Source organism: Lolium perenne, chromosome 4, assembly GCF_019359855.2.
Source record: "Lolium perenne isolate Kyuss_39 chromosome 4, Kyuss_2.0, whole genome shotgun sequence".
Lineage (NCBI taxonomy): Eukaryota > Viridiplantae > Streptophyta > Magnoliopsida > Poales > Poaceae > Lolium > Lolium perenne.
The window spans coordinates 92,159,729-92,185,696 of NC_067247.2; the positions used below are offsets into that span (position 1 = coordinate 92,159,729).

Sequence of the window (25,968 nt, forward strand, 5' to 3'; positions counted from 1 at the left end):
GCCTACTTAAAGTCTTCGTCGCGAATACCCCAGTATCGAGAGCCACGATACGGAAAACCTTCCAGAGACGCCGCCGCCGCCAATCCCATCTCGGGGGATTCAGGAGATCGCCTCCGGCACCCTGCCAGAGAGGGGAATCATCTCCCGGAGGACTCTTCACCGCCATGGTCGCCTCCGGAGTGATGTGTGAGTAGTTCACCCCTGGACTATGGGTCCATAGCAGTAGCTAGATGGTCGTCTTCTCCTAATTGTGCTATCATTGTCGGATCTTGTGAGCTGCCTAACATGATCAAGATCATCTATTTGTAATGCTACATGTTGCGTTTGTTGGGATCCAATGAATATTGAATGCTATGTTCTGTTGATTATCAATCTATCATCTATGTGTTGTTTATGATCTTGCATGCTCTCCGTTATTAGTAGAGGCTCTAGCCAAGTCGTTACTTGTAACTCCAAGAGGGAGTATTTATGCTCGATAGTGGGTTCATGCCTCCATTAAATGCAGGACGATGATGAGAAAGTTCTAAGGTTGTGGCTGTGATGTTGCCTCTAGGGAGAACACATCAATGCTATGTCTAAGGATGTATTTGTTGATTACATTACGCACCATACTTAATGCAATTGTCTGTTGTTTGCAACTTAATACTGGAAGGGGTTCGGATGATAACCTGAAGGTGGACTTTTTAGGCATAGATGCATGCTGGATAGCGGTCTATGTACTTTGTCGTAATGCCCAATTGAATTTCACACTACTCATCATAACATGTATGTGCATTGTCATGCCATCTTTATTTGTCAATTGCCCAACTGTAATTTGTTCACCCAACATGCTATTTCTTATGGGAGGGACACCACTAGTGAACTGTGGACCCCGGTCCATTCTTTTACATCGAATACAATCTACTGCAATACTCGTTCTACTGTTTTCTGCAAACATCATCATCCACATTATACATCTAATCCTTTGTTACAGCAAGCCGGTGAGATTGACAACCTCACTGTTAAGTTGGGGCAAAGTATTTTGGTTGTGTTGTGCAGGTTCCACGTTGGCACCGGAATCCCTGGTGTTGCGCCGCACTACACTCCGCCACCATCAACCTTCAACGTGCTTCTTGACTCCTACTGGTTCGATAACCTTGGTTTCTTACTGAGGGAAAACTCGCTGTTGTACGCATCACACCTTCCTCTTGGGGTTCCCAACGGACGAGTGCTTTACCGTCACAAGCAGCAACTACTCACACATCACTCCGGAGGCGATCATGGTGATGTAGAGTCCTCCGGGAGATGATTCCCCTCTCCGGCAGGGTGCCGGAGGCGATCTCCTGAATCCCCCGAGATGGGATTGGTGGCGGCGGCGTCTCTGGAACTTTTTCCATATCGTGGCTCTCGGTAATAGGGTTTTAGCGACGGAGAGTTTAAGTAGGCGGAAGGGCAGAGTCGGAGGAGGCACGGGGGACCCACACCATAGGGCGGCGTGGGCCCCCCTGGCCGCGCGGCCCTGTGGTGTCGGTGCCTCGTGGCCCCACTTCGTATCCTCTTCGGTCTTCTGGAAGCTGCTGATACGTCTCCGACGTATCGATAATTTCTTATGTTCCATGCCACATTATTGATGATATCTACATGTTTTATGCATACTTTATGTCATATTTATGCATTTTCCGGCACTAACCTATTAACGAGATGCCGAAGAGCCGATTCTTTGTTTCTGCTGTTTTTGGTTTCAGAAATCCTAGTAAGGAAATATTCTCAGAATTGGACGAAATCAACGCCCAGGGGCCTATTTTGCCACGAAGCTTCCAGAAGACCGAAGAGAAGACGAAGTGGGGCCACGAGGCGGCGCCACACTAGGGCGGCGCGGCCCAGGTGCTGACCGCGCGGCCCTAGCGTGTGGGCCCCTCGTGACTCTCCCGACTTTGCCCTTCCGCCTACAAATAGTCTTCGTCGTGAAACCCCCAGTACCGAGAATATTTCTTGTGTAGGATTTCTGAAACCAAAAACAGCACAAAACAGGAACTGGCGCTTCGGCATCTCGTTAATAGGTTAGTGCCGGAAAATGCATATAAATGATGTGAAGTGTGTATAAAACATGTGAGTATTGTCATAAAACTAGCATGGAACATAAGAAATTATAGATACGTTTGAGACGTATCAAGCATCCCCAAGCTTAGTTCCTACTCGCCCTCGAGTAGGTAAACGATAACAAGGATAATTTCTGAAGTGACATGCTATCATAATGTTGATCAATACTATTGTAAAGCATATGAGGTGAATGAAGTGGTTCGAAGCAATGGTAAAGACAATGATTAAACAACTGAATCATATAGCAAAGACTTTTCATGAATAGTACTTTCAAGACAAGCATCAATAAGACTTGCATAGGAGTTAACTCATAAAGCAATAAATTCTTAGTAGAAAGTTTTGAAGCAACACAAAGAAAGATATAAGTTTCAGCAGTTGCTTTCAACTTCAACATGTATATCTCATGGATAATTGTCAACACAAAGTAATATGATGAATGCAAATAAGCAAGTATGTAGGAATCAATGCACACAGTTGACACAAGTGTTTGCTTCTAAGATAGAAAGAAGTAGGTAAACTGACTCAACATAAAGTAGAAGAAAGACCCTTCGCAGAGGGAAGCATGGATTACTATTTTTGTGCTAGAGCTTTTATTTTGAAAACATGGAAACAATTTTGTCAACGGTAGTAATAATTCATATGTGTTATGCATAAGACATCCTATAAGTTGCAAGCCTCGTGCATAGAATACCAATAGTGCTCGCACCTTGTCCTAATTAGCTTGGATTTACATGGATTATCATTGCATAACATATGTTTCAACCAAGTGTCACAAAAGGGTACCTCTATGCCGCCTATACAAAGGTCCAAGGAGATAGATCGCATTTGATTTCTTGTTTTTGATAGATCTCAACTTAGGACATCCATACCGGGACAACATAGAAAACAGATAATGGACTCCTCTTTAATATATAAGCATTCAACAACAGATAATATTCTCATAAGAGATTGAGGATTGATGTCTAAACTGAAACTTCCACCATGATACATGGCTTTGGTTAGCGGACCAATGTTCTTCTCTAACAATATGCACACTCAAACCATTTGATCATCATAAATCACCCTTACTTCAGACAAGACGAACATGCATAGCAACTCACATGATATTCAACAAAGGTGTAATAGTTGATGGTATCCCCAGAAACATGGTTACCGCTCAACAAGCAACTTATAAGAAATAAGATACATAAGCTACATATTCTTTACCACAATAGTTTTTAAGCTATTTTCCCATGAGCTATATATTGCAAAGACAATGAATGAAATTTTAAAGGTAGCACTCAAGCAATTTACTTTGGAATGGCAGAGAAATACCACATAGTAGGTAGGTATGGTGGACACAAATGGCATAGGTTTTGGCTCAAGGTTTTGGATGCACGAGAAGAATTCCCTCTCAGTACAAGGATTTGGCTAGCAAGGTTGTTTGAAGCAAACACAAGTATGAACCGGTACAGCAAAACCTACATAAGAACATATTGCAAGCATTATAAGACTCTACACTGTCTTCCTTTTTGTTCAAACACTTTACCAGAAAATATCTAGACTTTAGAGAGACCAATCATGCAAACCAAATTTCAACAAGCTCTATGATAGTCGTTCTTCATTAATAGGTGCAAAGTACATGATGCAAGAGCTTAAACATGATCTATTGAGCAAAACAATTGCCAAGTATCAAATTATTCAAGACCATATACCAATTACCACATGAAGCATTTTCTGTTTCCAACCAAATAACAATGAACGAAGCAGTTTTCAACCTTCGCCATGAACATTAAAAGTAAAGCTAAGAACACCAGTGTTCATATGAAACAGCGGAGCGTGTCTCTCTCCCACACATAGAATGCTAGGATACAATTTTATTCAAACACAAACAAAAATAAAAACATACAGACGCTCCAAGTAAAGCACATAAGATGTGACAGAATAAAAATATAGTTTCACTAGAGGTGACCTGATAAGTTGTCGATGAAGAAGGGGATGCCTTGGGCATCCCCAAGCTTAGATGCTTGAGTCTTCTTGAAATATGCAGGGATGAACCACGGGGGCATCCCCAAGCTTAGACTTTTCACTCTTCTTGATCATATTGTATCATCCTCCTCTCTTGACCCTTGAAAACTTCCTCCACACCAAACTCAAAACAAACTCATTAGAGGGTTAGTGCATAATCAAAAATTCACATATTCAGAGGTGACATAATCATTCTTAACACTTCTGGACATTGCACAAAGCTACTGAAAGTTAATGGAACAAAGAAATCCATCCAACATAGCAAAAGAGGCAATGCGAAATAAAAGGCAGAATCTGTCAAAACAGAACGGTCCGTAAAGATGAATTTTTTAGAGGCACTTAAATTGCTCAGATGAAAATGCTCAAATAGAATGAAAGTTGCGTACATATTTGAGGATCACTCACGTAAATTGGCAGTTTTTTCGGAGTTACCTACAGAGAGGGCTACTCAAATTCGTGACAGCAAGAAATCTGTTTCTGCGCAGTAATCCAAATCTAGTATCAACCTTATTATCAAAGACTTTACTTGGCACAACAATGCAATAAAATAAAGATAAGGAGATGTTGCTACAGTAGTAACAACTTCCAAGACTCAAATATAAAACAAAATTGTTGTAGTAAAATAATGGGTTGTCTCCCATAAGCGTTTTTCTTTAACGCCTTTCAGCTAGGCACAGAAAGTGTGAATCAAGTATTATCAAGAGATGAAGCATTAATATTCTTACCAGGGGCTTTGCGCCTACCCTTCTTACTCGTATTCTTACTCTTTGGTTTAGGGAATATATGACCGCATCCGGGCGTAGAGGTAAAATTTAGAGTGCCTTTCCCCACGTCTATGATTGCTCCCACGAGTTTCAGCAGGGATCTTCCAAGTGTGATTTGTCTTGTCCCTACACATTCAACAATGAAATAATCAGTGGATATTGTCCTTCCAAGAAAGGTTGTGAACACACCTTCAGCTATTCCCTTAGGAATTATAACAAAGTTATCAGTAAGAGTTATTCCTTCTCCTCCTTCAGTAAGTTCCCAAAGTGTCAAAGATTCATAAATACTTTTAGGCATAAGGCAAAACTCAGACATAATATCACAACGGGCATGAAAAGTTTCACCACAAATAGCAACCTTAATAGTAGGCACCCACATTGACGATTCAAAGCTTACTGGAACATAATCATAATATTCGCGAATCTGGTTGTACCCTTCTTTTAAACAAGATATATTTGTTTCGAGAGTGTTTAATCTATTATGAATGCTAGCAAGAGATGAATCAAAATTATTAGCGGAGCTAGATGATGTAACCAATTTTTTTATGGCATTAAAAGCTTGGTCCCCATCACACTGAAGGAAATCTCCTCCCACTACAGCATCTAAGGCATATCTATAGCGAAGAATAAGCCCAAAATAAAAGTTACTAAGAAGCAAACTTAGAGTCATTTTAGGTTCAGTTTTACTATAAGAATCAAAAATTCTAGACATAGCTTCTTTAAAACTCTCCTCACCCCTTGTTTAAAAGTAAAGATCGATTCCTCAGGTGATAGAGTAACAGCTATAGGACTAGTCATGATAACAAAATAAAGTAATGCAAGTAACTAATTTTTTTGTGTTTTTGATATAGAGAAAGCAAACAAAGCAGTAAATAAAGTAAAGTAAAGCAAGACAAAAACAAAATAAAGAGATTGGATGTGAGAGACTCCCCTTGCAGCGTGTCTTGATCTCCCGGCAACGGCGCCAGAAATTTAGCTTGTTGACGCGTAAAGCACACGCCCGTTGGGAACCCCAAGTGGAAGGTGTGATGCGTACAGCAGCAAGATTCCCTCAGTAAGAAACCAAGGTTTATCGAACCAGTAGGAGTCAACGGCCACGTGAAGGTTGTTGGCGAAGGAGTGTAGTACGGCGCAACACCAGGGATTCCGGCGCCAACGTGGAACCTGCACAACACAATCAAAATACTTTGCCCCAACTTAACAGTGAGGTTGTCAATCTCACCGGCTTGCTGTAAACAAAGGATTAAACGTATGGTGTGGAAAATGATGTTTGTTTGCAAAGAACAACAGAGAATAGTGATTGCAGTAGATTGTATTTTAGATGTAAAAGAATGGACCGGGGTCCACAGTTCACTAGTGGTGTCTCTCCAATAAGAAATAGCATGTTGGGTGAACAAATTATAGTTGGGCAATTGACAAATAGAGAGGGCATAACAATGCACATACATATCATGATGACTAATATGAGATTTACTTAGGGCATTACGACAAAGTACATAGACCGCTATCCAGCATGCATCTATGCCTAAAAAGTCCACCTTCAGGTTAGCATCCGCACCCCTTCCAGTATTAAGTTGCAAACAACAGACAATTGCATTAAGTATGGTGCGTAATGTAATCAACACAAATATCCTTAGACAAAGCATTGATGTTTTATCCCTAGTGGCAACAGCACATCCACAACCTTAGAACTTTCATCACTGTCCTGCATTCAATGGAGGCATGAACCCACTATCGAGCATAAATACTCCCTCTTGGAGTCACAAGTATCAACTTGGCCAGAGCCTCTACTAGCAACGGAGAGCATGCAAGATCATAAACAACACATATATGATAGATTGATAATCAACTTGACATAGTATTCCATATTCATCTGATCCCAACAAACACAACATGTAGCATTACAAATAGATGATCTTGATCATGATAGGCAGCTCACAAGATCTAACATGATAGCACATGAGGAGAAGACAACCATCTAGCTACTGCTATGGACCCATAGTCCAAGGATAAACTACTCACACATCAGTCCGGAGGCGATCATGGTGATGTAGAGTCCTCCGGGAGATGATTCCCCTCTCTGGCAGGGTGCCAGAGGCGATCTCCTGAATCCCCCGAGATGGGATTGGCGGCGGCGGCGTCTCTGGAACTTTTTCCGTATCGTGGCTCTCGGTAATAAGGTTTTCGCGACGGAGAGTTTAAGTAGGCGGAAGGGCAGAGTCGGAGGAGGCACGGGGGCCCCACACCATATGGCGGCGCGGGCCCCCCTGGCCGCGCGACCCTGTGGTGTCGGCGCCTCGTGGCCCCACTTCGTATCCTCTTCGGTCTTCTGGAAGCTCCGTGGAAAAATAAGACCCTGGGCGTTTGTTTCGTCCAATTCCGAGAATATTTCCTTTGTAGGATTTCTGAGACCAAAAACAACACAAAACAGGAACTGGCGCTTCAGCATCTCGTTAATAGGTTAGTGCCGGAAAATGCATATAAATGATGTGAAGTGTGTATAAAACATGTGAGTATTGTCATAAAACTAGCATGGAACATAAGAATTTATAGATACGTTTGAGACGTATCAGTAGTTTCTTCTTCTTCATCATCATCATCCCCGGAAGTATATTCTTCTTGAGTTGAGAGCACAATAGATGTATCCATTGAATATCTTGCCATAAAGCAATGTGCATTCTTGATGTGAGGGTTCTCATCGGGGGATTCAAAGAGGGATGAAGGTGGATAGAGGTAGTAGCAATAGCGGCCACTTCCTTTGAGGTTTCTTCTTCATCACTATCACTAGTATTGTCCTCGGAAGAATACTCCTCTTGAGTTAATAGCACAATCCTTGATGGCATCTTGTTCTTCTTATTCTTGATGAATGTTCTCTTGTTGGGAACCTTTGAATCTTTGCTCTTGTCCTTGGGAATGAGCCTCCCACCATGAGTTTCTCTATTCTTATATGGGCATTCGGCGATGAAGTGGTACTTGTCACCACAATTGAATCAAGATCTTGATCTTGGGCCCGATCTATTGAACCAGCTTGCTTTGTTCCTCTTGATGTTATCTTCTTTTGCCTTGGATGGATCAACCCAAAAGGTTCTTGCATGAAATGCCATATGGTCATGGTAATGGTATTCCAAGTCCTCCGGGTAGGATATGCTCCAAGACGTTATATATGGTTCTTGATTGTCCACCTCTTCCACCACATTGACATTCAAAGCAAGATTTGCACCTCTTGCCATCCCCATTGCACGGTTTCGAGAATCTTGAGAATTTTGTTCAGCTACCTTGAGAGCTTGCATCTCGTGCACCACTTGATAGGATGTTAGCTTAGGATAGCTTTTCCTCCCAAATAGAATCTTGACATCAATGGGTTCATAAGGCATCATGGCATCGATATACTCGTCCTTGATCCAAAAGTCATCAATATGTTGGGCACCCACATTACGAAAGGTATCGACAATGGATAGAAGCCTTCTATACATATCTTGATGATCTTCATTTGGAAACCTCATGAACCCTTCGACTTGGTTCCGAAGAGCACTATGCTTGTTTCTGTTCACGCTTTCACTTCCCACAAAGATTTCTGACAACCCATCCCAAGCTTCCTTGGCGGTGGTGTAGTTCCGAATATAAGCCAAGTCCTTTGTCCCCATAACTTGATGAATCATGTTCAAGGTGACATAGTTGAGTTGGTGATCAACCACTTCTCTTCTATTCAATTTGTCGGCGTTGAAAGGCTTGTACCCTTCAAGAATGATTCTCCATAGCTCATTGGAGGCACTGCACACATGAGAGCAAAACTCATATTGCCACATATTAAAATCCTCAACATTAAGCTTAGTTGGATCACCCCTATTGTTTATATGAGGGTGGGGGACAGGGGATCCAGAGAGCGCCAATCAACGGCATTGTAGCTCTCACCTAAGCCCTTTTAGGAGAAGCACTAGAGATTTTAACATTGGCTAAGTCATCACCATCCAAGGGCTTTTTAGTAGAGGGTGAGGCCGAAGCATATCCCTCTAATAAAGAGTCATGTCCTTGTCCTATGTGATATGGAATTACGGGAGGGACCAACGGATTTAGTAGCTCCGCTAGATATTTCTTCATATCTAGCATATTAGATTCCATGGAGGATCTCAAGGATGTTTCCAAAGAATTGAGATCGTCCATGGAAGTCGGCTTCCCGGTCCCTTTCGGAGTCTCATCGCCCGGCATACTCTTAGGCGGTTAAGCTCGAAATAAGAGCCGAGGCTCTGATACCAATTGAAAGGATCGTATGCCGCACCTAGAGGGGGGTGAATATGTGCTACCCAATTTTTAGTTATTTTTCAATTAACGCTTGACATAAAGGTAAATTCTCTAGATATTCAACTATGTGAATTTCCCTAGATGACAAGGTATACAACTAAGCAAGATATAGATAGGCAAGATATAATAATGCAATCAAGGATAGAGGTAACCGAGAGTGGAGCACGCAGAGACACAAGGGATGATTCCTGTAGTTCTTTCCTTTTGAGGGGAAGTACGTCTACGTTGGAGGGGTGTGGTCGCGACAAAGGCCCAACCAACACCACAAAGCCCTCACCCTATTCTCCGATGATAAACACCACAAAGGCCTAGCTCACTTGTCCACTAAGGGATTTCCTCGAGGCTGAAATCTAGCCTTTACAAGGTTCTTGGGCACACATCCACAACTAAATTAGAGGCTCCCAATAGCTATAACAACACAACAACAAGAAGATCAAATCAAGCAACAACAACTAGGGTCGGTAAATGAGAGGAAAATGTAAATCGCTTTGGTGAAGATGTAGATCAGGGTCTTCTCCTTTGATTATGCAAAGATCAAGAGCTTTGGATGGTTGGAGGAGGAGATCAACTGATTCTTGGTGGCTCAGCTTGAGTGAATGAACTTGGAGAGGATGAGCAACCTGAACTTGGGGAAGAAGGGAGTTGTTGGAAAGTGAGGCCGAATATTCTGCCCCCCCCCCCCCCCCGGAATTTCCGGTGCCAAGGAAAATATAAATTGCTTCGGTGAAGATGTAGATCAGGGTCTTCTCCTTCGATTATGCAAAGATCAAGAGCTTTGGATGGTTGGAGGAGGAGATCAACTGATTCTTGGTGGCTCAGCTTGAGTGGATGAACTTGGAGAGGGTGAGCAACCTGAACTTGGGAAGAAGGGAGTTGTTGGAAAGTGAGGCCGAATATTCTGCCCCCCCCCCCCCCCCAGGAATTTCCGGTGCCAAGGAAATATTTGGCCAAATTTCCGGCCCACATCCAGTAGCCCCGGACGTTAAGTCCTTAGTCGATTTTCAGTGGCCGGATATTTTCAAATATCTGGTCTGGGGCAAATTTTCTCCTTTCTCTTTCTTGTTTTTCAACATGAATTCGATCAAAGATTAACTCTGCACCATTTCAACGCACATCAATGTAACACACATGTTGTCATCAAACACACAAAACCATAAAGTTGGAGAGATGTTCTTTCAATTGGGTTCCTAAATTTTGATATGTTTAAACTGCAGAATCTCGAGAGAATAAGTAGCATATGAGTTCAGTTGAAAGGATAGTCTTCATTATCTCTAGTATGGTACAAATTTGACGTGTGCATGGTATGACGTGAATTTGTGGTGTGTACATATATGTCGTTGCATCATGTCTATGCTCCGTGAATGTTTGAAGTTGAATATGGAATATGATATGAATGGTTTATTAACTATCAATGCTCTAAATAACTCCTTTACAGATGGTGCGTGCATTGTAGCACATGTATTTTCCATGATTTTTTTCTACTTGTGTTGTTGTTGTGACCCTGCTCAAATTATTTTAATGTTATTATGTGTGAAAAATATATAAACATTCGAATATACACACAACCATTTTCCATAAATGTACACAACTTTATATTGTCCAAACTCAATAAAACATGCAATTTCACTAGAATTGTACATCCAAATAGGAATTGGATGCCACCCTTTGATTCCAACATGAAATATCATGCACATCCAAACGATTTTTTTTTTTGAATTAGAGGCCAGTTCATTTCCAACTCAATTTTTGTATTCCCACTTTAATTCAATTCCAATTTTCAATACATACACCCAAACAAAGCTTTGCGGAACAATGGTACCATTCGAGGACATTAATTGTTGACTTTTAATTGCTCTTTGTTGACTCATGGATTGTGGATTATGACTACATCTAAAAAAAAATCATAATTCGTTTAAACTTTTGAGCTTTCACTTACCATTTTTATATGCTTTTCTAAAACGAGCTACCTAGAGCCCAAGCTCACACACGCCGCACTCCGAATAAATTTGTACTTTCTTAAAATGGGTATGTGCCAAAACACTCAACAAGTACATGCCCCCTCCCAACTTCCAAGATGAACATCGATCTACCACTTGGTCGAGATGCTTCTGATAGTAGACATCAAACGGTAAGGTGTTATTTACTTCATGGTAATGTAGAGCGGAATAATAGACGTATGTCTCTAGTTCTCTACGAATGTAATGGATATTTTCTTGAAAGGAAAACCCACTAACATAAACTTATTTTCTTAACTAATAAATCATGTTAAATTGAGAGATCACTTGTTTTCTTAACCAATAAATCACTTGCCTTGTACTCGCAAGAACACAAACATCTTGAGAGAAAGTTGTTAAAATTAGAGGATCTCCAACGATAACCCCCAAATACTATAATCGGTATCACACATATCAGCTACGTATTGAAGTCGATGTTCACACATGGCGGCTAAAAGTTTTGGAACGCCCACACCAGCTGTCCCAAAAATCGACTCCCAGTAGAAAAAGGAGGAGAGAAAAAGGTGTAGTCTCGTGAGTTTATTTGACTGCATGAGGGGCAGATACAAGAAAATGTGGCATGGCCCTTTTAGGGTTTACCAACGGTTGTATTGGGTCGACATGATGTGCATTTTTGTGGGAGCGCTGATACGACCAGTTTCTCTCACTAGATTCCTCTGATCATTGTCGGCTATGATTTAGATCTCACCGTTCGAGATGCATCAAGTGGTGCATTTTGCTCCGTGACTACATCGCATTCCCAAACGTGCCCGAGTCGTTTGACCTTGGAAATGGACGGCTCAGATCAGCGCAAACCTTATTCTCGAGTCTCGACTCACCCTCGCACTCGATCCGAACCATCCCGGCCGTAGACCGCTGTACGCCCCTTCCAAGTTCCAACCCGACCAGGAAACAAGAATCGGAAATCCGGATAGAGCGCCGCCGCCCCGCCCTACCCGCGACGAGATTCCGCCGCCGCCGCCAGAAGCTGAGGAGGCGAGAGAGAGATCATGACGACCATCCGCCGGTTCTGCTGCGACGACCTACTCCGCTTCGCCCCCGTCAACCTCGACCACCTCACTGAGACCGTAAGCCATCCCCCAAAAGCCTTCTCGCTCTCTTGATTCGACGACACTGTCGGTGTCCGTCCGGCGCCTGATCTGTCGTTCTGCTCGCCGCAGTTCAACATGTCCTTCTACATGACGTACATGGCTCGCTGGCCCGACTACTTTCACACCGCCGTCAACCCCGGCGACCGCGTCATGGGATACAGTATGTCCTCTATCCTACCCTTGGTCACTTAATACTCCCTCCTATCCCTTTTGACTTGGATTTAGTACAAAGTTATACTAAATCCGAGTCAATTAAAAAGGCTCGGAAGGAGTACTTTATTTTGATTCTCCTTCTTATTTTGTCAGATTAGCTGAAATTGTGGATTGTAAACCCTGGATTTTGCTCTTGAAGAGTCGAGACGGTAGGAATTTGTAGGCATAGTTTTAGTATAATTCTGCTGCTGTATGCTGTGCAAAAACAGTAATGATTCGCGGAGGTGCGAGTAGAATCAGGCGAAATAGGGTATGAAATCTGTTCTCCAAGTAGGTCGTGTTCTGTACATCTCAGGGCGTGAAATTTGAAGGGCATGCCAAATGACAGTATAACTGTAGTTAGCTGATGGATTGGAACTTGAATGGAATTTCAAGGGATCGAGCATCTTGGCGTTAGAGAGATTGTACAACATTTTTGATGTTGAATGCTATCTTTTAGTGGTACTATGCTTGTTTCATTTCTTGCCTGCCTACCTTCTCCTAGTTTAGTATCATACTTATTGAGTTGGGTATCTGATGCAGTCATGGGTAAGGTTGAAGGACAAGGTGAATCTTGGCATGGGCATGTTACAGCAGTGTCTGTTGCCCCAGAATTTCGGAGACAGAAGTTAGCCAAGACGCTTATGCACTTGCTGGAAGAAATCAGTGACAAGATGTAAGTAGCCTAGCTTCCCTGTGACTGAATCTCCGCAATTACATGGTCGTTATAGAATGCAATATTTTCTGTTGTATGTTGAGCTAGTAGCATTTATGATAGTTCATACACTTGATTATACTCTACAGATGTTACTTTTTACATCTGAATTCCGTAGCACACTGGCAGATTTCATCACTCCACATTTTAATCTGCCAAATATCAATGCTGGTTCTTGTCCTTCCTGATTACAACGTTCGCTAACTAGATCAAAGACCTATAGACTGTGAGCTTATTTCAAATATGAAAGGTCCTTTTCCGTGGGGCAAAGATGCCTAACCAAGCCGAGAGTAACAGTTAACAAGAGTGTGATAATTCCACCCAGGATAGTGGTATTCCCATTCTCTGATTGCTAGCTCTTCTGCAGAACTTTATTTTAGCTGGATTAGCAAGAGTATCTCCAAGGTATATTTCCTCCTACTAGACAGTAGACACCACCAGCTCACTTAATCGTAGGACTAGATTATTGAATTAAACACTGCCCTCGTAATGACGTACTGCAGCTAGCTTTTCACTCTACTAGTGTGACATTTGCTGTCAGTTTCTTTGGCTCAGTGACTGGCCTTATCATGTTGTACATTATACTAGATATTATCTCACTGCTGTTACACCATAGCCCACTAAAAGGTAATTTTCTGTTCAGGGATAAGGCCTACTTTGTGGATCTCTTTGTAAGGGCATCTAACATGCCGGCGATAAGGATGTATGAGAAGGTACGCCTCCTACAAACTTCATGTTCACTAGCTTACTGCTGCTGTATCTGTCAATACTGATTATGAATGCCGAATAACCATTTTCGAATTAGTCATTTCCTCTATTTCCCCTAAACATAGTAGTACGGAGTATAATGTTTTGCCAGTGAAACCAAGAAACCTTTTTTTTTAGAAAATTAAACCAAGAAACATTGTGTAAAGGTTTATCTAATTATGCTCCTTCTCCATTTAGCTTGGTTACGTGGTTTATCGAAGGGTGCTTCGCTACTACTCAGGCGAAGAAGATGGCCTTGGTAAGTGGTTTGAGTGGCCTACACGGCTACACCTATGGTGTATTGTACTTGGAACTATTTTGTCTGATGCTATTGCTCACTTCTTTTGTTGGTATTTTTCATAGATATGAGAAAGGCGCTATCACAAGATGTCGACAAGAAGTCCATCATACCACTGAAGAGACCAATTACACCCGATGAGCTTGAATATGACTGATGCTGAATTTCTAATTACCTCACCGTTGTGCATTGTTTTAATCTCGATGGCCTACGTGCCTGTTTCACTTGTTGTCTCTAGTGTCGTTTAACTAGTGATTGTGATGGTTTGTTTGCACATTCATGTTAAGATTCAACATAGTTTCAGAGGCGGGCACTGTTGTTCTGGAATGGAATGTTTTTGCTGTATTGTTTTTATGCTGTGGCGTCTCAACTGTATGGATGATTGCTGCGTTACGACCTTGGCTAGAATAAAGACTGGAGAACAGAGATTCTGATATTTGGTGCTGTTTCTCATTTTAGCAAACTCTGGACGCTATCATAATATTTACATTTAGGCTTCAGATTGCACTTTTTTTTTCTCTCGATACTTGGCGTACAAAAGAGTATAGTTGGCATCCAAAGATACTTTTGTTTGGTGTTGGAGGCCCATCTAAGAACACTAGGCTCCTAATCAGGTAGCATCATAGCATGGAAAATGCTACTCCGTACTTCACAACAGAACAAAACACCTATGAGGCTATAATTCGTGAAGTTATCCTCACAAAGGATGCTGAAATGCCTATAACCTCCAGTCATCTAATCCCATTTCAGTTTTTACATGCTCCAGTCGATTTTTGCCAGAATCTTTGCATCATTTCGGCTGGTAAAAGAAAGACACGCCTCACCGCCACCGGTACCCAGCACAACTCTCGAGAGCCGTATCATTCTTGTCTCCGGAGGGAACGGAGGCCCACTTGGATCTTTAAGAGAGAAAAGCCCGCTTTATAGTATTCTAACCTGGCGGCCCAAAGTATAAGCTAACCGATCACGCGTGCCCAATCGTCCGTCCGTTCCCCGCGACTCGTTTTAGTCCCACCTCGCCGAGCGAGAGAGGAGACGGAGCGAGGCTGCGCTATATAAGGAGGCGTGCCTCAGCGTAGCAACTCATACCTTTCTCGGCCTTTTGGCTAAGATCAAGTGTAGTATCTGTTCTTATCAGTTTAATATCTGATATGTGGGCCATGTGCCCACAACGATATTAAATTTATTTTTTGTGGGGAAGGGCCCACCACAGTGGCTTGCCACTGGGGCCCTTGCGTGTCGCCCAGTGCGTTGCACTACTGCCTGGGCAGGCGCACCCCAACCGAATCTAATCAAACTTTTGATGGAAGTAACCAAGGGCAATTCAGACAAGAGCCTGCTTAAAATTGGAGCCCAGCTTGCTTGAGAACTGTCGGGTCTGCATCTCGTTCCGTCAGCTTAAATCCCTTATTCAGTTCACCTTCTCTGCAAATCTGAAACTGGCGTTGCTGCTACATAACACTTCTCTGCAAATCTGAAACTTAATTGATCTTCTCTTTCTTTCAGAGTTCACACAGTCCCATCTTACTAACAGGTCCTGAATAATGTTGAACATTTTGGCCTTCATACTATCAGCGGTTTCTCCCAATATTTAGACTAAATAATTTAGTGTTGAGAATTATATCTCGCCTCCAAAGATCCTTTTGTTTGGTGTTGGAAATCCATCGAATGCACATATCAAACAAAACCTTGGGGATTATGGATTCACTTCGCCAACCAGGTAGCATGGCAAATGCGGGGCAAAAGGGCTAAGTCAAATCAAATGCCAATTCAAACAGAAGAAAACACTTGTTAGCTTCATAAAGGATGCCAATTCGTTTCAACATTAGCAGTAGGCGATGCATTGGATTTTACATTTCAAAAACACTTTACTTTTTCTACTTGTTGTGCTCCCCTATCTATGATAGTAGAACCTGGCCCTGTTTCCGAGGGTCGTGTGAAACAAAAACAGAACAAAACACTGATGGAGCTATACTTTGTTAGCCTCATAAAGGATGTTGAAGAAATGCACATATCCTCCACCACCAGTCATCTACTACCAGTTCATTTTTCACACACTCCAGTCGGGGAATGCCTTCTTTATAACGAGCAGTAGACAGCAAAATTAAATCAAACCATTGCCTAAATGGGGATCTTTATATAAATATAGGACATGCTTCATGAAACACCCCTATTTGTATATGAGAGCTTCACGCCCAGGTCCAACACCGATGTAATGGACCGGAATACCAACCAGATCCTCTATCCTCTCCACATATAAACGAGCAGTCTCCGGGAGATCGTTGTAGTCTCGTACCAAGGCTATGTCTTCCTCCCACCCAGGCAGGACCTCGTACTTGACCTACATCAGCAGAGACCACAAGAGTTATCGCCAAGCCAAACAAAGAACCGTGTTGAAAATACAGTACCAATGAAATACGAATTGACAGAACATCACAAGCAGTTTCTGTTTACCTTAGTTTGCTCCAACAAATCAAGGTCTGCCGGGAAGGATTCGAGTGTTTTACCATCTTCAGTACAGTATGAGGTGCCTAGCTTAATTTCCTTGAGTCCGGTAAGCACGTCGAGTTTCGTGAGATTTAGAGATGAGAAACCGTTGATTTGGCAGCAGTATTTGAGTGCGACTATATCAAGCCAGCCACAGCGCCTGGGCCGACCTGTTGTAGTCCCGAATTCCATTCCAGATGCACGGAGCAAATCACCAGTCTTGCCCAACAACTCTGTTGGGAATGGACCAGATCCAACCCTGGTTGTATAAGCTTTTACCTGCACATAGAAGTGTTAGGTTATGGAGGGAAGGATTGTAAAAAATATTAACTAGTTCAAAGATAATTGTACCCACCACTCCAATGAGATCACCAAGGCTTCTTGGAGCAATACCAAGGCCAGTACAAATTCCCCCGGCTGAGGGACTTGAGGAAGTAACAAATGGATATGTACCAAAGTCAATGTCTAACATGGTAGCTTGACCACCTTCAACCAATATTTTCTTCTTTTGCAAGATTGACTCATTCATGAAATGCACAGTATCGGTAATATAAGGTCCCAGGCGTTCAGCATACTTTTCGTACTTCTCGACCTCCTCTTTGAGGGTCTTGCTACTGTATTCAAATCCTTTGAAGCGCATAGCTGCATCTTTCAGTAGTGTACTCAATTTAGCACCAAAGGTGTCCATATGTCGCAAATCACTAACCCTGAGTCCATTCCTGATAACTTTGTTCGAATAGCATGGGCCAATTCCCCTCTTTGTTGTTCCTATAAACGAGTTTCCAAGCTCCACCTCCCTAAGTCCATCAACAACTTGATGAAAATCAAACAAAAGATGGGCACGGTCTGATACCAGAATCCTTCCTTCGCAGGAAACTCCGTTGGACTCCAGTCCATCAATTTCTTTGAAGAACCCAGGAAGGTGAACTACTGCTCCATTACCAATCACGCACTGTGTGTTCTCATTAAGGATCCCTGATGGAACAAGATGCAGAGAGAACTTCTTTCCCTCGGAATTATATATAGTATGTCCAGCATTAGCTCCGCCCTAAGAAGCAATATAAAACACCTATAAGTAAGTTTAAAAAGGTAAAACCAGCATAATCAGATCTTATTGCACAAAGTAAGACCAGGTAACATGACCAAATTAAGCTACTCCCTCCGATCCATAATATGTATTGAGGGCTTAGTTCATATTTGAGCTAATTTGAACTAAAACCCCCACACTTATTATGGATCAGAGGGAGCAACTTGTTTTGCTTTGGCTCTGACCTTGTACTCTTCCGTCTTCTTGACAGCTTCTTCTAATATACAATGAAACACGCTTTGGTGTGTGTTGAAGATTTTTTTTTTTAAATCTAACTGACTTCGTACAATCATGCACAAGACCCATTCAGTTAAGTGAACCATATACACCTAACTTTTTGAAAGAATTATAATCATATTTAAACTCTAAAGAAGTTGCAGTACCAGAAACAAGACAGTTGTAAAAGAAACAAAACTTCGATTGGAAACTTTTGCTATTGATATTTGATACTGCTTAACTAGAGAACTGTGGGAGGTTACAACATTTTAACATGTACTATAAGTTAGTACGGCCCCATTTCTGTTAGCAAGATGATAATACATCAAGATAGAATAGTGGAGAAGCACACACTAAATTATGCCTTCCACCGACGCTACACGTATACAACGATACTTACTAATCCAACTAACAGTACCTTTTTTTCTAATTTGGAGCTGGGGGTTGAACCCATATCGATGCGTGCGAATTTATTCAAGTGCTAGAAAGGCAAGGAAAATCAGTTGACAGCCAAACGAGCATGCATGTTTGGCATGGGCAGCAGAGCGAAGTAATAATGATACAATGATGAATGAGAAAGCAGGAACGCTGCATTGAGCTATGATGGTGTTTTTCAGGCCATGTGCTTCTCTAAGTGATGAGCTGAGAAAGGTGCAATTCGTAGAAGCCATCAAAACATGCACAGGCTAGGGAGTTGTAACTAGCACCCCCGGGAGCAATTCATCGAACAGCGTCCAGATTAGACAAACAGAGAGCGGCAGCGACCTGGCACCGGGCGACGACGTCGAAGCGCTGCGCGAGGATGTCGACGAGCTTGCCCTTGCCCTCGTCCCCCCACTGCGTGCCGAGCACCCCGGCCACCTGGCTCAGCGACTCCAGCCGCCCCCGCGCAGCCGCTGCCGCAGAGGACTCCTCCGCGACGGCAGAGACGGAAGCAGCCCGCAGCACCACCCGGCGCAAACGCGGCGGCCGCGGCGGCGTCCGCTGCCCAGCGACGCAGCCGGCGGCGGGGAGGAGGTGAGCGGCGGGGTCGAGAGACAGCAGGGACACGGAGGAGAACGGCATGGCGCGGATGGAGGGAAAAGACGGGGCAAGGCGAGGCGAGACGATCAGGCGGGGTGAAGACTGGTGGACCTGCTTGAATGCGATGGTTGTGGAAGCGCCGTTATCCCATCTCATCGCAAGAACCATGGCAAACAAGTCTGAATTTGTCTAACATAGGAACTGTATTGTACTGGGAATCTCCAATATTTACATTTTGTAACAATTTCTTCTCTTTTGGTTTGAGACTTCCATCTGAGCAGGTTGTATTGTTCAAGCAAGATTGGAGCACGGAAAACAGGACTGCTGTACTTTTTCTGGTTAAAAGTAAAACACAAATACTTGTGCACATCTTCAGTAACACACACCAGCAGCAGTAGACGTAGCCAGAGAATGAATCTGGTAGACGTAGCCAGAGAATGAATCTGGTAACTAGCGCACTAGCTTATGCGTAGACACGCAATAACATAATTTGATTAAGAAGGGACTCTGAGATCTCGCTGAGGGATATGCATCGATAAACAAATTCAGATCTGCTACTAATCAACTCTTACGTGGGCACAACAATTGTACGTACCATAAAATAGATCAAAATTTCCCATTCGAGTATTTCAGTACATAAGTCGACAGCAAACAACACAAGGACCAAAGAAGTGGCTACTTATCACAGCATGCAGATGTGCTGATCACGGCAGCAACTCTACGAATGCAGTGCTACACCAGGACTGGTAAAAGCGTTCAGAAACAGATACAACATGGCACATTATGAATCTCATGTATCAGCTACTACGTTTCTTAGCAGAAGCACTGGATTCGGCCTTCTTTTTCCTTTGCTTCAGGGTCTCGATCTTGCTCTTTTTCCTTTCCTTGCCAATCTGCAATCGCATAGAGTCAAAACGGATTAGTTACGTCTCAAAAAGGAAGGCTACCATGGTTTCGTGGGCAGAGAAAGGTGATTCGATCCAGTTGGGCATGATATTTAGTAAAGGACATGTACCTCCATTGCTTTGAGGAGGCCTCTCTTCCTGTTGGACATGAGAGACTTTGAAATTTCTTCAGCATCATCTGCTGCTTGTTTAATAGGATCATCCTCCTTTGCTTCCTCAGATTCATCTCCTTCCGCATCATCTGGAACATCTGGAATATCTGCCTTCTTATTTGATATATTAGAGAAGGTGGTTCCCTCAATTTCCATCTTCAACTCTTCATGGTATTGCTTCTCTAGCATGTCCAACTTTGAAAGAGAAAGAGGAAAGGCAATTACACAAAAGCAAAAGGCATACGCTGCAAAAAAATACTAAAAACCACAGTACAACTGTACAAGAGACTTGTATGCTGAAATGGCATGGAGCTCACCTTCCTCTTCTTTTCAGCCACTTCGTTATACTCAGATCTTGTGTCTACCATCGAATTCTCGTGAGCTTCATCACCTAGACCAGGCAGAGGCAACACCTTGCTTTTAGCAGCATCTTGCAGCCTCTTAATGGTTTCTGCATACTCAGGAACGTAACCCTCTTCATCATTGTCCACAAAAGGAGATAAATGTGGTGGAGGGACCCTAAGATGAACAGAAAATTAGACGTTAGCATAGTTACTATTGAGTAGTGTAAGTTCAGTTAAGTTGATTTGAATTAACGGGGGAACATTATATGCATCTCACACAAAATCGTGTTCACTTAGCAAAGGCTGTTTCTTAAGCTTTTTGACACAAAATAAACAGTCAGCTGATTCCCAACTTTGCCATGTACAGTAGCACCCACATCACAAACTCGACTGTGTGTATATCTGAGTGGTGTGTGATATACCTTCCGACAATATAACCTTCTGTTGGCAGTATAAGGAGAGCATTTACACAATCGAAAATCCATTGTGGTTGAACATACTCCCTAGAGAGGAAAACATGGCTCTGAGTCGGCCTGTCAACAATCTGCAAAACAGCAGATGTGATATATCTATCAATACTTCATAACCAGCAGTGGAACTAAACTGGGGGAATACACGTGCATGGTTGGGGAGTGGAGGCAGCAGTGGGAATGGTAGGTTGTGTGAAGAGCCAATTTAGATTGTGCTGCTCAAAGATGATGGGCAAGCAAAACTTACCTGATGGGTGATCTCTTCATCTGTTTCCTCAAACGGAGCTCCTTGTCCTTCCCAAGAAACAGTTCCTCCAAATGCTGGAATAATAAATAAGAGGGACTCCCTAGGCACCTGTTTAGAGGAAGATAAAAAGGAGAAAAAGTAAATACTTATGATGAGGCAAATAGATGGAAAATGATAGTCTTCAGTACGCTTAATTCCAGTTACCTACCTCACGACTTAAATAAAATTTCAAGCCTCTGAATAAATTCCTAGAATCTTTAGCGGGACCATCCTCTATATCATCAGCAACTGATTCTTCTACAAGATGCATTAGCGCACCAGGTTCATTAGCTGGGAGTTGATGTTGAAGCTGTGCCAATCTGAGTTCAGATTCATCAGTTTTTGAGTTCTCTTTGTTATTCTCAGTCTCTTTATCCTCAGTTGACCCATTAGAGTCTGGATTTCCTGGCAGTCTTCCAGTAGACATATATCGGGACAGCGCATAGAGCTCTGGTATAAACATAACAAGAAATGTCAAACAAAGAAAACAATGTCACTGAATCATAAAACTAAGGAAAGTAAAATAAATGAGGATACAAAAAGGGATGTTGGCTGAAGTGGCTGCTATAAGCACCATCACTTACCAGCAGATAAAGCTTCAAGACGAGGATCCAGAATAGGAGGGTAGTTTACATTTATTGAATGGTAAAGCTTGAAGTTGATAAATCCTAGAAGAGTCTGCAAGCAAACCATAATCACGAAAATGAGAGGAACACTACATAGCCCAGATACCATCGACATTTGGAAACTGCAGGAAGTGGTTTTTTCGCAATAGTTCAAGACATGTACATACATGTACCCAAAGGCAACAAGTTCAGTTCAACATTTAGTTACAAAGTAGAATCTTGTGGTTTTATGAATATTATTTCCAACTTCACAAGTAACTGTAGCAATGTTTGGAGAACAAAAAAAACACTATGTTACAGTCTAACAAACATAGTAAGCACAACAGAGACAATGCAAATTATGTAAGCTGAAAATAAACAAGCAAGATAACTTTCCAAAAATATTTGATGTTTTAAGTAAAAATAGGGAAATGGAAATAATAAACCTAGCAATTTGGTGACAGAATTTGATAATTACAATTATTCTAACAGAAGGGCTTCAAGCTATTGAAGCCACCACAATCAGGCAGCGTATAAAGGACAGGCGGATGGTAGCCTCATTCCAACGCATACAGGGTTATCTTCTATCTGCCTGCCACCATCTGACTATAATTTACTCTAAATGAACGTGCAGCAATTTTTCTTTAGAAAAATGATTATATATGTTCTGAGTAAAGCAGAAATGATGAAGAACTAAAGAGTATTCGCATGCTTTTACCTCATAGAATTCCAAGAAGGTAAGCATCACATTGAAGTCGACGTCATCCGTTAAAACTTGCTGAAGAGCATGGGGAGTTAGCCAGGTGATCTTTTGCCCTTGAACTTCAGCCTAGAAAATGTAGTCGAATCATAAATTTTGACTGTACAATCGCAATGCAGTGAATAAGAATGCAGAGGGTATGCACATGACAATAACTTAACAGAAATTACCTGGTAGTATATGCCCTTGACAGATATAAATGTCTTCCGCAGGGAATTCGTTCGAGAAATATATGCCTGCCATTCATGGCTTAACCTACAATATCCAAAGATTCCTCCAAATTAACAAAATGATGCAAGGGCAATGCTGTATATGTGGAGAGCAAAAAAGAGGCAAACACCAAGTCCTTCACATTTACAGGGATTTTTTTTAATTATTTCCTGACTTCCAGTAAATATATACTTTCACAACCTTAAATTCTTCCTCACAAATGCACTATAGTGGCACTAAAGACGTGATGACCGGATGTGAAGAGTGGGAACTTAAATACCATTTGGGCATTAAAGGTCCCAGGTAATTCCCAAACTGAACGTACCTGCGGCAGTTATGAATTCGTTGTACTTGCACGCGTTCACCTTCAACAGCAGGTAACGCCGCAAACAAATGCACCATCGTTAGGCAATCATCCAGGTCTCTAAGGGCATCAATAAAAGTTGGATATCTGCACAGCAACAATAAGAAAAAAGATGGATCATGTTATGTAGAGATAACACAGTTTGGACAACCCCCAAAGAATCATCTTAAACTCACTCAGTACCTTTCAATGATAAGCCTATCAAGTTTGTAAGATGGTGGACGATTCAACAGTCTGTCTGCAAGATCCTTGTTTTTCTTAGCAAAAGCCTTCTTAACTTTCTTTCTGTGAACCCTCATTTCCCTGAAATCAACCATGAAGGAAATAGCATTACAAAATCATAGTTGCCAACAGGCTCCTTATATCACAAAATAATAACTCAGGAGTAGCATAGTCTAATATGCGCATACTGTATTTAGTTCAAGTGATAATAAACAGTGTCCTCTGGTACCATAGGTTAGCATTGGCAGTGCACGGAAAGAGTGCAAATTGAATAGCAGATGGCTCTTCGATTGCCTACAGTAAGTTGGTTCTGATATTGATCTGTTTTTCCAAAGGCTTGGTTCTGATATTGGTTTATTTTCCAAAAGGCCTCTACCCCTCTAGTAAAAATACAGCTTGCGTAAGTGCAGAAACTCAACTACAAATCATATGCTAAGAGCAAAACCTCAATTAGATAAAATAACAGAAACAGATAATACACAAACAGATACATAGTCCTCTGGCAGCAGAACTAGTAAGATCACCTTACATGGAACCAGCAAAAACAGGGCAATAAATGGTACCTCTTCAAAAGTGAACACACAATTGCAACTCACAGAGCACTGTGCAGTTAAACAGATAAAAAAGCACGCGACGGAAATTTTGGCAGGAAGCTGAAGTACCTGAACTTCTCAATCAGAGGGTCATGAAGCAGAAAGGCTATGTCCTTCATGTGGTAGTAGGTCTTGTGGTTCCCCTCCACCTTCTTCTTCGGCTCCCGGGGGAACACACCCTTGAGTATGCATAGTTTCCTGCAGCAGAATCGTGAACAGAAAAGTTAACACGGCTCTTCTCACAGTAACTTTGCAAAATTGCAAAGTGAAATCTGATGTCCTAAGCTTCTCTCGGCATACAAGCCGCTCTATAGCGCACGGTAAATTGCACTAATTAGCTGAATGAAGTGTGTATTTGAGCTGACAAATGCATCGGGTAACAAATTTGAAAGCAGCTGGTTAACATCGACGCTACAGAAAATTTGGCTAAAGATTTATCATCGGCGGTGAAGTACAGGCGGGGGGGTCGAGAGGGGACCTGAAGACCGCGAGGGAAATCTGAAGGTAGCTGACCGCCTTGGTCCTGGTGATGTACTTGGCGGCGTTCCCCTCCTTCTTCTTGCCCTAGATAAAGCACACCAGAAGCAACAGGGTAAGAGACTCTGCGGACGACGGCACGGGGGGGAAGGCCCTTGGAAGAAAGGGAGGGAGAAGGGAGGATTACCGCAGGGCGATAGTGCTTCGGCATGGTGGTGGTGGCGGCGGCGGCGGCGGCACGGTCGTCCTTGGGGGACGGACGGGGAGAAACGAGAGAGGGGGAGATGGGTTTTAGGGTTTTGGTTTATATGGCGGCGGGCGGCTTGGGCTGGAGCAGAGTGATGGGTCGGGGTTCGGTCGGTTGCCGTCTCCTTGCAGATATTTCTTCGCTAACATTGCTTTTGGCTAACTTTTTTTTCTCCTTTGTGTGGTTTTTTTTTTCGCGAAAAGCTTGTGTGGTTCTTAAAACTTCTCTAGTTTCAGCTATCTAAATTTCTTTGGTTTGATGAACATTATTACAGCTAAAAAAATGGCATCACACATTTCTCCACCTTTTTTAACCGAGGCCCCGAAGGGCCTAGATACTCCTTCAGTTATAAGCGGTGGGGATATAGTACTATAGTTGGGACCTCAAGAAATAAAGCAACGCCGGAGCAACCCCTGACTTCTACAAGAACTCCATCACCGCCACTACACTGAGGACTCCAGCTTCGGCCTTCTTCGCTAGCTCTGGGACAAAGCCACTTGGCTTTGAGTAGAAGATGTGCGTCATCGAGAGTCCTTTGAAGGGCCTCCTCGTGGAGGTTGAACAAACACCGGTGAACTTCGTCGGCGTGAACAACTCCAACCACCCATGTCTACCGCCCATGTATACCGCCAACAACTCCATCCCACACATTCTCCCTATCGCCACCATGGCAACACAAGAGAAAGAGTTGCAGAGGTTCACCAACATAACCCACGCAACATCCATATTTGAGAGCTTATTGAAAAATTCTTTGGCCACGGAGCTTCTCACCACGCATGACTCCGGGCAACGGAGCACCATGAGGAGGAGGAAGAAGACCATACAGCCAGTGGCCGAGCTTGAAAAAATTGCATGGGTGGGCCAGACTCAAAGAAAGCACAGAAAACTCATTCTGAACCATACCTAGACTGATTAGCTGCTGCTCAATATTTTGTGTACCCATGGATATTGAAATTCACAAAATTGAAGAAACAAAATCTAAACAACACACCGTGCTATCAAATTGCAGCCAAGAATATGAGAAAGAACGGAAAGTAGGGTAGGAAAATTGGAGTATAATAGGGGTTGGATTCAATCACAGCGTTGCTTGGCGGTTGCTGGACCTTCGGCCGGTGGCCATGCCCATGTGATGTCGCCGCACCTACAGCTGTGTGGCGATCTCCTGGCTGTGTTGATGCCTCGTGTATCGCTAGCTCCTCCACTGATTCCTCCGCCCCTTGTTTTCAACCAAAATCGCTAGAACTAGGATCAGTAGTGCCTAGTATAGTGAGGCGTCCCCATCCCTGGGTGTGGCTTATGTTCAGAGACGAAAT

General features: G+C 42.7%; 3 protein-coding genes and 1 non-coding gene across 4 annotated transcripts; 2 read left to right on the forward strand and 2 right to left on the reverse strand.

Annotated features, from left to right (window-relative positions):
* Positions 1-12,021: 12,021 nt before the first annotated feature.
* On the forward strand, positions 12,022-14,561 carry LOC127293308 (N-terminal acetyltransferase B complex catalytic subunit NAA20). The gene is made up of 6 exons (XM_051322889.2): positions 12,022-12,231; positions 12,325-12,415; positions 12,991-13,123; positions 13,806-13,875; positions 14,108-14,168; positions 14,273-14,561. Exons 1-6 carry the CDS (start codon positions 12,154-12,156, stop codon positions 14,362-14,364), a joined length of 525 nt encoding a protein of 174 aa, XP_051178849.1. The 5' UTR covers positions 12,022-12,153; the 3' UTR covers positions 14,365-14,561.
* A 731-nt stretch (positions 14,562-15,292) lies between these two features.
* Positions 15,293-15,489, forward strand: LOC127297832 (U2 spliceosomal RNA). Its single transcript, XR_007849520.1, has one exon. It is a non-coding gene; the product is annotated as a U2 spliceosomal RNA (small nuclear RNA).
* A 668-nt stretch (positions 15,490-16,157) lies between these two features.
* LOC127293309 (adenylosuccinate synthetase 2, chloroplastic) lies at positions 16,158-19,203 on the reverse strand. Its single transcript, XM_051322890.1, has 4 exons — positions 18,763-19,203; positions 17,050-17,742; positions 16,662-16,973; positions 16,158-16,548 (listed from the first exon to the last, which is right to left on the reverse strand). Exons 1-4 carry the CDS (start codon positions 19,186-19,188, stop codon positions 16,378-16,380), a joined length of 1,602 nt encoding a protein of 533 aa, XP_051178850.1. The 5' UTR covers positions 19,189-19,203; the 3' UTR covers positions 16,158-16,377.
* Positions 19,204-19,612: 409 nt separating this feature from the next.
* On the reverse strand, positions 19,613-24,748 carry LOC127293310 (pescadillo homolog). Its single transcript, XM_051322891.2, has 14 exons — positions 24,596-24,748; positions 24,410-24,495; positions 24,001-24,129; positions 23,300-23,419; positions 23,078-23,203; positions 22,713-22,797; positions 22,501-22,611; positions 21,762-21,855; positions 21,347-21,627; positions 21,139-21,246; positions 20,844-20,965; positions 20,395-20,596; positions 20,036-20,272; positions 19,613-19,913 (listed from the first exon to the last, which is right to left on the reverse strand). The coding sequence occupies exons 1-14, from the start codon at positions 24,617-24,619 to the stop codon at positions 19,818-19,820; spliced, it is 1,821 nt and encodes a 606-aa protein (XP_051178851.1). The 5' UTR covers positions 24,620-24,748; the 3' UTR covers positions 19,613-19,817.
* Between the last annotated feature and the right edge of the window lie 1,220 nt (positions 24,749-25,968).

Coding starts and splice junctions, on each gene's coding strand:
- LOC127293309 (XM_051322890.1), bottom strand. CDS start 19,188: ATGGTTCTTGCGATGAGATGGGATAACGGCGCTTCCACAACCATCGCA. Junction 17,743..18,762: donor ACGTCGTCGCCCGGTGCCAG/GTCGCTGCCGCT, acceptor ATTGCTTCTTAG/GGCGGAGCTAATGCTGGACA. Junction 16,974..17,049: donor TTGGTGATCTCATTGGAGTG/GTGGGTACAATT, acceptor TTCTATGTGCAG/GTAAAAGCTTATACAACCAG.
- LOC127293310 (XM_051322891.2), bottom strand. CDS start 24,619: ATGCCGAAGCACTATCGCCCTGCG. Junction 22,798..23,077: donor CGAATTCATAACTGCCGCAG/GTACGTTCAGTT, acceptor TGGATATTGTAG/GTTAAGCCATGAATGGCAGG. Junction 22,612..22,712: donor TCAAGGGCATATACTACCAG/GTAATTTCTGTT, acceptor TACATTTTCTAG/GCTGAAGTTCAAGGGCAAAA.
- LOC127293308 (XM_051322889.2), top strand. CDS start 12,154: ATGACGACCATCCGCCGGTTCTGCTGCGACGACCTACTCCGCTTCGCC. Junction 13,876..14,107: donor CGATAAGGATGTATGAGAAG/GTACGCCTCCTA, acceptor TTCTCCATTTAG/CTTGGTTACGTGGTTTATCG. Junction 14,169..14,272: donor AGGCGAAGAAGATGGCCTTG/GTAAGTGGTTTG, acceptor TATTTTTCATAG/ATATGAGAAAGGCGCTATCA.